Source organism: Rhipicephalus microplus, chromosome 1, assembly GCF_043290135.1.
Source record: "Rhipicephalus microplus isolate Deutch F79 chromosome 1, USDA_Rmic, whole genome shotgun sequence".
NCBI lineage: Eukaryota > Metazoa > Arthropoda > Arachnida > Ixodida > Ixodidae > Rhipicephalus > Rhipicephalus microplus.
Genome location: NC_134700.1, coordinates 10,611,838 through 10,623,675, shown reverse-complemented (window position 1 = coordinate 10,623,675; position 11,838 = coordinate 10,611,838). Strand labels below are relative to the sequence as shown.

The 11,838-nt window shown below is 43.1% G+C and overlaps 1 protein-coding gene across 2 annotated transcripts; it reads left to right on the top strand.

The window, feature by feature from the left end:
* Positions 1–4,038: 4,038 nt before the first annotated feature.
* On the top strand, positions 4,039–11,586 carry LOC142777327 (uncharacterized). Of its 2 annotated transcripts, none has more exons than XM_075882038.1 (2): positions 4,039–4,585; positions 11,437–11,586. In XM_075882038.1, exons 1-2 carry the CDS (start codon positions 4,120–4,122, stop codon positions 11,487–11,489), a joined length of 519 nt encoding a protein of 172 aa, XP_075738153.1. In that variant the 5' UTR covers positions 4,039–4,119; the 3' UTR covers positions 11,490–11,586. The 2 variants fall into 2 exon arrangements, with proteins under 2 accessions (XP_075738153.1, XP_075737978.1); XM_075881863.1 differs by having other exon boundaries at positions 4,039–4,645.
* Positions 11,587–11,838: the final 252 nt, after the last annotated feature.

Sequence of the window (11,838 nt, the reverse complement as noted above, 5' to 3'; positions counted from 1 at the left end):
TTTTTGTTTTCTTGAGCTAATATTAATTCCTTATAGCGAAAGAGGAACGCACGAAGTTCGCACAACGGGGGGCCACCATTCCCCTCATCGTGATTTACGGCCCGTGAATCGACCGGCACTTGCAAAACTGCCCATTTTCTACGCATTAGTGCAATGCGCCTTCCATTGCTTGCATGAATGCGAGGCGCATGTTTCGCACTCATGTAAACGTGTTTTATGCACACCGATGTCACCACACTTTCTTATAAACTTATCCTTTTCAGAAACGTTTCTGTTCTTTTCGAGCTACTAGGCGTAAGTCCAAGATCGGCTATTTCTACTCGTCAGCCTTATGACTCACGCTAACGAGTCAAGTAGCTGTTATCTTGACGCATTGACAGTTCTCTGCACGGCAGACTTTCCAATGACGAACTGTCAGCAGGTGCCGCATGCCCTTGACATTTTTCTCTATTCTTTTTCTCCCCTTCCCCCTCCACGTGTAGGGTAGCATATAAGCCTTTCCTTTGCCTTTCTCTCTCTCTCTCTCTCTCCTTCAGGCGAAAGCGTCGGCAAGGTGCCTTGTCGAATGGTGTTGTACACTGGCACTGAAGAAAACCAACAAGTTCCCTACTCGACGTTGCAATCCTTAGATTGAGTGGCATAAACCTTCAGTGCATAGGAAATATATATGGGCTTCACCACTGCCGCTCCCCCACCAGACCTGCTCAGTGGGAGCATAGTCAAAAGTTATCCGCCTTTCTGCCTCCCTGAAGGACCTCACTTGTCGCGGGTGCTTCAAAGCAGAAAAAAAGAGCCCTGGTGCCTCATTGCTGTCCCCACGCCGAAGTACTTTCTTACACCACGCCGTGAACTCAGCAAATTTCATGCCACTTCGCTTCGTTGTTACTGGCTGAAAAATCTGCAAGATTTTCAGGCAGTAGCATGATTTTAGCCAGTTTATGCAGTGAGCAACGGAATAAATATTGCTCGGTTTTGTGGTTTATTGAAACCGATGACGGATATTCAAAGCCGACTGCGAGAAAAGAGTTTGCAAGCGCCCGCGTCCCCTTAGAGCGAGTTTGCAGTGATTATGAGAAGCGCCGTCATGGGGTAGTCCAGAACATTGGTGTTCGCGCATTTCGGCGCTATGGAAATGTGCGCTTGTCGTATATAAAGGCGGAAAGCGAACACGCGTCCTCAACTCCTGCCGCACCATAGTTTTCCCCAGAGTAAATAAATGAAATAAACACGCAGAAAGTACAAAACAGACTTCATCTCATTCCTGTAGGTGTGCCTCGTTTCGTGTTTGTGCTGTTTGTTGTGATAGGTTCATACCAACAAGCGCAGCACGTCTGAAGCTTCGTATATTTCACGGTAAAAAAAAAAAGATATTCACAAATACCTTACCCACGCACGTCTGCTCAGTTCGCTCGTATCGCTCGTTTGTCGTTCGTTTTTCTGCTTTCTTCTGACTGTCGTCGCACAGCCCTCGCTTTTCGCTATAGTCCGTGGGGGGTGAGGAGGGCGACAAAGACGTGCACACATAAAAGAGGGACTTTCCAAGAATTCGGCCTTTCTTTTCCCGTGAAGACGCTCACCCCATCCTCTCGGAGGATACTGCCCACCTGTTTTCACGCTCTCCCGCGGTACCGCGCAGCCTCATGAGACTCTGAGGGGAGGAAGGCTTACAGATGACGGTGCATGGTTTGAAGTTAGAAAAGACGTTTCCTCCTGAGGCAAAATGTTTTCGCACGCCGGATTCGGGGAGACGGGAAACCTTCAAATTCAGCGCTTTCTTTATTTCTGTTTAGGTGGCGCTAGGGGAAGATTTTCGTTGTAGTGATAGGAATAATGTAGATTTCTCAATATTCCTGCAGTTCTTGTGTGCGATTTGTGTGCATAAGTATACCAGGAGACCGTAACTGTTATATTTTAGGCTATGCATGCTTAGATTTCAGCGCTATTTCAAGATAACAACGATTTTGTTGATGTTTACGGCACGATAAATTAAGACAATTTGCGAGCTTTGTTTCGCATTTCTGCTTGCTTTATTGAAAAACGCTACGTTGAGGAAATAGATCAGGGGTTCTAGTTTATCCACGTGCAAATTCAGCTAACGAACTTCAGTAGTTCTCCGCGAAAATGGGCCACGGTAGGTCTATCTAATGACAATATTGGACAATTTAGATCAATATAATTAAAAAGCGAGCGGGCGTACATAAATAAAATTGAGCACTCAAACGAAAAATGCCATCTTCTATATACACCCAAAAAATGAATTTTCTCTAGCGAATAGGTGCCGGATAGTCCGCATCGACATTTACTAAATTTGGCTCTTTTCAAAAGCTAATCAGCAATACAGTAAAAGTGCTATAATAATTTGCTACGTTGAGGAAATAGATAAATATGTCTTAAATGTTCTGCGCAAAGAACAGTGCTGTATCTGGAGCAGATTTTTCAGAAAATGGTCACTGCTGACACACAGTCAGACCAAACCATGTAACTAGCGCTTATTCTTGGCTCTCCCTACCCAAATGCTAAAAGCTTACTTATTTTTAATAGATATGTTTAAAATGTACAAAAATTAGGCTTTTCAATGACACATAAATTAACTATATAAGACAAGAAGAACAGCCGCCACGTCAGTTGGAAAAGTGACAAAAACGATGTGTTCGTGCCGCCGGAGTGAGACCGCCGCCTTAAAGCGAGCAGGTGCTGGCTGACTAACTTTATGAAGAGGAAAGGCTTTTCCCTCCGAAGGCGAACGGGCATATGCCGAAAGTTGCCGGAGGAGTACGAAGAAAAGCTTCAGAGTCTTCAGAGGTTCCTCCTAAACTTGCGGCGCAACAACGGCTACCTGCTTGGGCAAATCGGGTATGCTGATCAGACGCCTCTTTACTTCGACATGCCTGGCACCACAACCGTCGAGGAGAAGGGGGCGAAGCAAGTTCGTGTGCTGACATCAGGCCACGGTAAAACTAGAGTGACAGCAATGCTCCGTTGCACGTCAGATAGGCACAAGCTTCCCCCGAACCTCATATTTAAACGGAAGACGCTCTCAAAAGGAGTTGTTTTCTCGAGTGGTGTGATCAAGCGGGCCAACGAGAAAAATGGGTGCGCGTTGCAATCGATGTCTTAGTTTTTTTTTTTTTTTTTGTCGTGGAAATCAGGTGCGCGTTACAATCGAGGGCGCGGTAGAATCGAGTAAATACGGTATGTAGCTTTTTCTCAAGATTGGTTAGTATCTCGTTTTTAATATTGAGTAATGCAAGCTCGGTGGATTTACATTTTTGAAAGCCAAATTGGGCATCACTTATTACATTGTACTTCGCAAAAAATTTTTGTAATCTAATTTTAATAGCGCTTTCAAAAACTTTTGACAGAATCGGAAGTACCGATATCGGTCGGTAGTTTCCAATCTCTTGGTCATTACCACCCTTGCAAACCGGACATACGCGAGCTATTTTTAATGGCAATGGCTGCTGCGCCGCGCGGCGCTCCAGCCATCCCCACACAGAACTGGCTGCTGCGCCGCACGGAAATGACGTCACAAAAATTGTCATGACATACGTCGTTTTCGATTTAGCGCGTTGTTCGAATTTACCGAATCGGAACGTGGCTCAGCTGGCCAGCAGACGCTCACTTGCTGCTGCTGCTGCTGCTGGAGTACGGCTGGTTGCTGCTTCTGCGAGCTGTCTACAGGCCTTGTTCTGCTACATATTCGCAAGCCTCGAACATCATCTTCATCTAAGCTCAACCGCTTATTTTCACTGCTATTTTATATTTACTAACGTTGTTTATATCCATCCCAATACGTATTTTTGTGATTTTTCGCGTATAGGCTGATTTAGCAGTATCTGTGCATGGCCCTTTCTTTGGTCATCCGTGTTAACGTGCTTCGCATCTGTGTCGTAGTGCATTTGCGTAGTTGACAGCCGTGTTTTAGATTAAATATTCACTTTCTTGTTTCTTTTTTTTTTCATGGTGTAATTCTGAATTGAAAGTGTGCGCAACATGACGCGTGTGTTAGTAGCGGGCGATTCATTGGTGAAATACGTCGACCAGTATATCCCATCGCGCCGTGGCTTGTCTGTTAGCGTTGCCGCACACAGAGGAATAAGGATTGAGCACTTGCTCTCAATGATTGCTGACAAGCTGGCCAGTTTTGATGTTGTCATTGTACATGTTGGCACGAACAACACTGTTGACAGTGTGAACATGTGCATGGACAAATATCGCCAGCTCGCTCAGGGAATCATCGAAAGCAATCCCACGTTGCATGTAGCTTTTTCTGCCATTCTTCCTCGGGGGCAGAATCAGTACCGCCAAGGGGAAGAACAGTTGTGTGATGTTTGTCATTTGAATGACCACTACAGGAATGTGAATGCCGCACTCGCACAGCTTTGCCTGGAGAGGGGCTTCACTATCCTGGATAGTCTTGTGGACAGCTGGCCTGGATTCCTGAGCAGGGATGGTGTCCACCCCAGCCGGCTTGGCAACAAGGTGCTGGCAGACTTCCTGTACCGTGAGGCCTGTGCCTTGTCCACCCAACTAGAGAGGAGACACATCCAACAGTCCCACAAGGAGTCCAAGGCATCTGCATGGAGTGGGTGGGCTCGGCAGGAGCACTTTTCCATCAACTTGGAAGTCGATTTTCCAGCACTTGGTATGCATGCAGTTCAATATTCTCCAGCAGTAGGTGGACCTTCCGCTGCACCAGCTCCTGTCTGGAAAACCAGCAGTGCTCTCATGCAGAGACACGACACTGACCAACTGGCCAGTACCATTCATGGTATTGGCTTTACGCTCGTTGGCGGTGTCCGCGTTCGCTGCAAGGGAAGCAAGGCTTGGTGGACCTGGGACAGCCTGCCTTCCCCCATTTTCTATGGCACAAGTGTACCATGCAAGGGAAACACTGGGGAGAGGCCTATTCAGCCAATGATCCCTAGTCGAGGTGCAAGCACCACTTGTGACAGGAAAATAAGGAGAGCCTCACAGGAGCATGAGAGTGCTCTTGTGCGCTCTTCTGTGGGGGAAGAGGAGGCCAGTGCTGGAAAAGCAGCTGTGCCACAGGCTGTCGGCCAGTGTGGCGACAGTGAGTGGAAACTGGTGCAGTCAAAGAAGAGCCGGCGGAAGGCTGCAGCACTGCACAAGCAAGAACAGAGCTCTAAACTGTGTGCAGACAGTGAAGGCAAAGTTCTTGCTGTGACAGCTGCCAAGTCCATCAGGTCCACTTCACCTATGACAGCAGTTGTGAGCCAGAAACAGATTCAGTCTGCTTCTTCCGCTGTCTGTGGTAGAAAGCCTGAAGGACGAGCCAGTGTCTCGCACAACGTCATTCGTGATAGTTTTAAAAAGGTGCAGCGTGTTCCTAGCAAGCAGTTGAAAGACTGCTCAGTTAGTTCCGCGACTCACTGTGAATCTGTCACGAATGACGCTGTGAACTAGGTTTCTTTCTGCAAAAGCCATCTACCAGCACTGACTCGGGATTGCATGCGAATTGAGCGCGATCCTGGCAGAGAGGCTGGTGACCCTATGGAAGCTGGGTGCACTGCAGCTGTGCAGTACAAGTATTGTGAGGCTGCTTTGACATCCAGAAGCAGGCCTGTCAGCCTTGGTGCCCAGGCTATTTGTGTAAACACTGGTGCCAACCCAACCGTCCTCAATAACCCAGTAAATACACTATATGGTGGGGGTAGCAAAGTTTATTTAAATGCAACATTTGATAACTTTCCTTCTTTTAAGAAAAGCTTTGATGAGTGGTGCAGGGAGGGCAGGCATGTAGTCATGATAAATAAGAGTAATAAAAGTCCATTCACATCAGAAGATAAGGACTTCGAGTATATTAGGATTAAATATAGCTGCATTCACGGTCGCACAATAAAGCCCAGGGGGATAGGAAAGCGACCAAAGCAAGCTTACAATGGTACTGGCTGTGAAATGACAGTATCGGTAAGCCTATGTAAATCGCCTACTCTGCACTACAAGATAACTAAACTACAAGCTAAGCATAACCATCCCACAGAATATTATGATTTGTATCCTCAGAAGAGGCTCCTGAATCATGGAGAAAAAGAAGAATTCTTTGACTTAGCTAAATGTAATATTAGCGCAAAGGATTTTAAAAACTTGGTCGAGCAAAAAACTGGTAAGAAGTTAACTACAAAGGACATTAATAATTACAAGCAACGATTTTCTATTCCTATCCGCAATGAGCAGGCTCATGGTGAAATGGTTTTAGAGAAGGTAGAGACCTTGCTAAAAAATAATCCAAACTGGGTTATTCACTATGAAATGAATCAAAATAATAACCTGCAATTCATACTTCTTCAAACAACGCACATGCGTGAGATTTTGGAAAAGTATCCAGAGATTCTATTTATTGATGGAACGTATAAAGTGAATATTGAGGGTTATATTCTTTACCCTATATTAGTTCAAGATGGTCGTGGGAGACCTGTGTGTTATGCCTTCTTACGAAATGAGACGACTGAAATTGTTGAGCCCATGTTCACAAAGTTTGTAGATTTCAACCCATTTTTTGTGTCTGCTTGCAAAGTAGTGATGATTGATAAAGATCTCAATGAACTGCGCATTTTAACCAATATTCTTCCTAATTCTAACATACTTTTGTGTACGTGGCATGTGTTGCATTGTTTCCAGCAAAAGGTTAATGAAAAAGCTAGACAGCAACGTGATCAGTTGGTTCCTCTCTTAAAAAGCTTAGTTTATTCCCCCACTGAGCAAGACTACTTCGATAAGCTTGCTAACCTCCAAGCTATGACTTGCACAGATTTCATTTCTTACTATATGCATAACTGGCACTTGTGTAAGGAAATGTGGGCACATGCATATCGGCAAGCCCTTCCTACATTTGGTAATAATACTAATAATCGCATTGAGTGCCACAATCAAAAGATTAAAAATTATCTCTCTTCAAGCATGCATTTGGTTCAAGCAATAGAAGCATTGGTAGGTTACATTGATAATGATTCTTTATCTCTACAGTTCTCTAAGCTTAAAGAAATGAAGCTGAACCTAAACATAAATGATTTCAATGACCCATTTCAGCTAGAATTGTCCCGTAATTGCACTTCTGAGGCTACAAGTAAAGTACTAGAGCAGTATGAGAAGTTTAAAAATGTAAGTTATCAAGTCACTTCCACTCCTAATTCTTATGTTGTAGTTTCACCAAGATCACAGTACAGTGTTTCATTGTGCTTGGCTTCTTGCACATGTGCTTTTTATAACCAGTACACTCTGCCTTGTGCACATATTTTAGCAGTGCGTGACTTTACTAAGCAAGATCTTTTCGACAAGGCTTGCATACCAGACAGGTGGTGCAAGGATCATTTCCTGAGTGACAGCTGCACAACCACTAGTGCCACACCAGTGGTAACAAGCAGCATTCAGTCACCACCCTGTGTGAAGCTTGACACTGCACAAGAGAAGTATACTTATGCTTATAGGAGTCTTTGCGAAATGTCAAAAACCGTGGCTAACGTATTATCTAATTGTGGTGAGAAGGAGTTAATGGAAAAACTTTCGTCCTGCGAGGCTTTCTTCAGAAATTTAACCACATTTCCTCGTAACCAAACTTCAGCAGCCATAAAGGCTGCACCAGCTCAGTTAGCACAAACTACTGCCACAAGTTATCTTGGGCATTCTAACAGTAGAAAACTTGTGGTACCTTTGGTTAAAGCAAGAAGGGGGCGGCCAAAAAAAGTGAGAGCTGTCAAGCGTAAATTTTTCCCAAATCAAGTAAAAAAGGTAGGCCTTGCAACTGTTAAAGTAGACATGCTAAATATCTACAAACGGTATTCTCTTTCAGATGCAGATTTAAATGTTCTGGTACAGGGCACCTCCATATCAGATAGCGTAATCAATGTCGCACAGTATTTAATTCAGAAAAAGTATCCTACTTGTGTCGGCTTTCAAGATGTCTTACTGGGCCGATGTTTACAATTCACTCAAATCAAAGGCCCTTTCGTTCAAATCTTGCATGTTCAGAACCCCAATCATTGGCTTACAGTAACAAATGTTGGTGTGGACAAAAACACAGTCTTCATATATGATTCAATTGATCAAGATACCCCTCCTGACGCTGTTAGGCAAATCTGTCATATTCTAAAATTACAATCGCCAACATTAACCATTCAAACAATGAAGGCACAAAACCAGTGCAACACACTTGACTGTGGCTTGTTTGCAATTGCCAACATGTATTATATAGCGTCAGGCAGAAAACCAGAAACTTTGAACCTTAACCAAGTTATGCTACGCAAACATTTGCTGCAATGCATACAGAATGGTATGATCGAAGACTTTCCCCTCATAAACTCCATGGCTGCTCGCGTACAGCCAAGAGATAGTATTTACAAGTTACATTGTGTCTGCCGGCAACCACAATATAGTGGGGTAGTATTGGACATTACTTGTGCAAGTTGTTCAAGAGGATTTCACGGAGCTTGTCTCGGCTCTTTAGCAGCTAACTTGGACAAAAAAGTATTCGTCTGTTCTCAGTCATGTTTGCTGGTTGCCAAGGAAAAGATACATTCTTCTAATTAATAATAGCATTCCATTTTGGTGTAGACATATGGCAAAATTTCTAAGCATTCTTCATGTCTCCTCGTCTAATTTTTGCTTTTCTTTAAAGGGCCACTCACCGGGTTTGGCGATTTTTAGCTGACAAGTGCAATGCGTACATCGGGAGTTTATGGTCACGTCTGCCAAACATTGCAACTCTATGCGACGTGGAAATGGGTCAAATTTCAAAACGAACGCTTCTCCCCCTTTTTTTTGGGTCGCGCCCCCAGAAAAGGAGGTTATGATGTGCAAGTATGAATCGCCCTACATACACAGCAGTGCAGTGACGTTGGTCCTATATGTATACGACTGTGCTCTGACGCTGCCAACAGTGGCACGTGACATGACGGAAATTATTTAACGTGACATGCGTAGTTAATGTAATTTGTTGCTTGAAGAGATTAATAAAACTTGGGATACATATTGAGACGCAATAGAAGAATGCGTTTGTCTTTTGCATTTTTTTCCCGTGAATTCCAACGAGATGCCGAGCTAATGTGCTGGCGTTTCGCATGCGTTTGTGTCTCCGTGGTTACTGCATCAAGCAGACTCCTGTCCTGGAAAAGAAATTAATGGTCCTGCGCATTCGAGCACTCATTATGCTCATCTTTTCAACCGCATCAAAGCCAGTGTTTCCAAACAATGTCGCAAAAACAGGCAGTAGACACAATACAATGCTGGTCAACAAAAAAACACCGCTCGCGCGCTCGAGGGTTGGGCTTGATGAGCACGTCATGTGCACGTGACCTCTTGGTTGGATGCTGGAGAGGGTAGGAAAGAGATTTGGCTTGTGAAGGCTACACGGGGGAGTGGCAAGGGTTTTGAGCTTGCCTCCTTTCATCCTTGTTTCCTGCTGTTAAAAAAAGAAGAAACTGTTTTCTCAGCTCGTAATGAACCGATTGAAAAACCTTTTGTGGTATAATGCTCTCCGTTAGATACACAACTTCCACAGTTTGTTATGGGACCTGGTGAGTGGCCCTTTAGGGACTGACTTCAGGGATCGAAAGTATGAAGTTAGGCATGTTGGTAATGCATAACGGATCACATAGCACAAAAATTTGACCCAGGACAAGAGAAGGAACAAACACGAGTGCTCACTTCCAAGAAGATTTATCTTGAAGAGCAAACACATATATACTCCTGAAATGTGAAAATCAGGCAAATCATTCAAGACGCCCACAACTGCCATGCGCAAATAAATATCTTACATTTTCAAAAAAGACAATTTGACAAAGCCCGAGACATAGTGCTGATGCAGTTCAGCTCTAGTCTACAAATCCTCTTTGCCTCGATAATTTCTCTTGTCATTTTATTTGTTGTTTTTTCTTCCAGCAATAATGATGTCCCGCAAAATCATTTTGCAGCCACAGGTGCTGCAATAAACACCCTTGTAACCTCAAGAATGGTCGCAATCGTTTCTTGGCCTTGCACTGTAGCAGGTGTGGCTCCAAACCACTTTTGTGTGACACCATTATCATTGGGAAAAAAAAACTACAAGAGAAATTGTCGTGGCGAAAAAGATTTGTAGACTAGAGCTGAACTGCATCAGTACTTTCTCTCACTCTGTCTCTAGGGATTTGTCAAAACGAATTGTCTTTGCTGAGGATGTAAGGTTTTCGTGCATGGCAGTTGTGGGCTTTTTGAATGATTTGTCTATTTTTTGCATTTCAAGAGTATATATGTTTGCTCTTCAAGATAAATCTTGTTGGAGGTGAGCACTCGTCTTTGTTCCTTCTCTTGTTCTGGGTCAAATTTTCACATTATGTGATGAGTTAACTTTCTGCATGCACCACCTTATTTTTTTTCCTTGTTGTAAGCTAGTGGTGGAGCGTTAACTAGAAGTACATAAAAACATTGCCAAATGTTTTTATGTACTGCCAAATGTTTTTATGAACCAAATTCCTTTGTTGAGGCAATCCTTTCTGTGGCATTCCTTCTTTATTGACTTCTCATCACGTCAAACCTCACACCTGTCTCTTTCATAAAAGTTCTAGAACTAGTTCTTGCTTTGTTTTGTTTTTTTGCCAAAAGTAGAAAACTTCCCTTTGTTGAGCAAATTTTTCTGAACTAAAATATATTCATATCTAATGCACGGAATAAAAAATAAAAAACAAGAAAATGTATAGGCTGATCACTAAATGTCAATTGAATAATGATTTCGGAAATACTACCATGAATGGCACACAGCAAATACTCATGCATGCAGCCTTTTACCATGTGCAGCTGTAAACTGCAAACAAAAAGTATCAGATATTGTATATGATTTGCTTTTTTTTCTTTTCAGCAACAGTAACTTGCCCTTTAAGAGAAAAATATGAATATAAAATTTTTAAAAATAGTCATTTTTGAAAACCTGTCAATATATCAAAATGGTTTAGTGGATTCATGATTATGCAAGCAGTTCTTGCATGCCTGTGGCACTGGGATTGTTAATGTAGGCAGGCTGAGTTTGTAATGCTCTAAAGCCTCAGCATTTTAGTGTTATATTACAATATAACATTCAAATATTTTATGAATGCAACTATGAAATTTGCTCACAATGAGTTTGCTACAAATTAAGCAACCAAAGTCTGTGTATATATTGCCCACATTAAGGTCACACTGCCACAAGTCTCTAGGCGGAGCCTGACCGCTACAGAGCGCGTTCTCGGGTGGCGGATAGAGAAAAGTCTTGCAATGAAGTGATGCTAAGCAGCTTCTAAGAATAAACAAGACTGGCACTTGTGCCCGCGGACCAACAGGCAGAAAATACATATGACAACAGGAGTCTTTTCACTGCTGTGGTGGGCAAGTTGAAAGTTTCAGGTGCCATTTTTTAAACTCTTTGATTTATCTGTTGTTTTTTTCGTCTGTTTTCTTCATCTTGTACAGGTCCAGTACATTGTGGACTCACCCTGTTGTCAAGTCATCAGGAAGTTGGATGATGCTGTCTTCTTCTAGCTAAATTATGCAACTACTAAGAAGGGGATCAGAATTCTATTTTGTAGCAGTTATTTTACAAATAAATGTTAGTAAAATTTTTCTTGGTTGTAGTAGTGTCATTGTGTACTCACGGACCATAACATTACATAAGACAGGAATTCAAGTGCACAGCAAAAAAGTGCTGCTATGAGCACCTGTTACCAACATCAGCTGGTCATTCTTAATTTTGGTCCTTTATTTATCGCACATCGAGTAGCCGCAATTGCTTGGTTTACAGGCTGAGAGAAAATTTAGCTCCCTTTCTTACACGCCAAAGGTTGCTTGCAGTGAAACAGCGTTGTCAGCATTTTG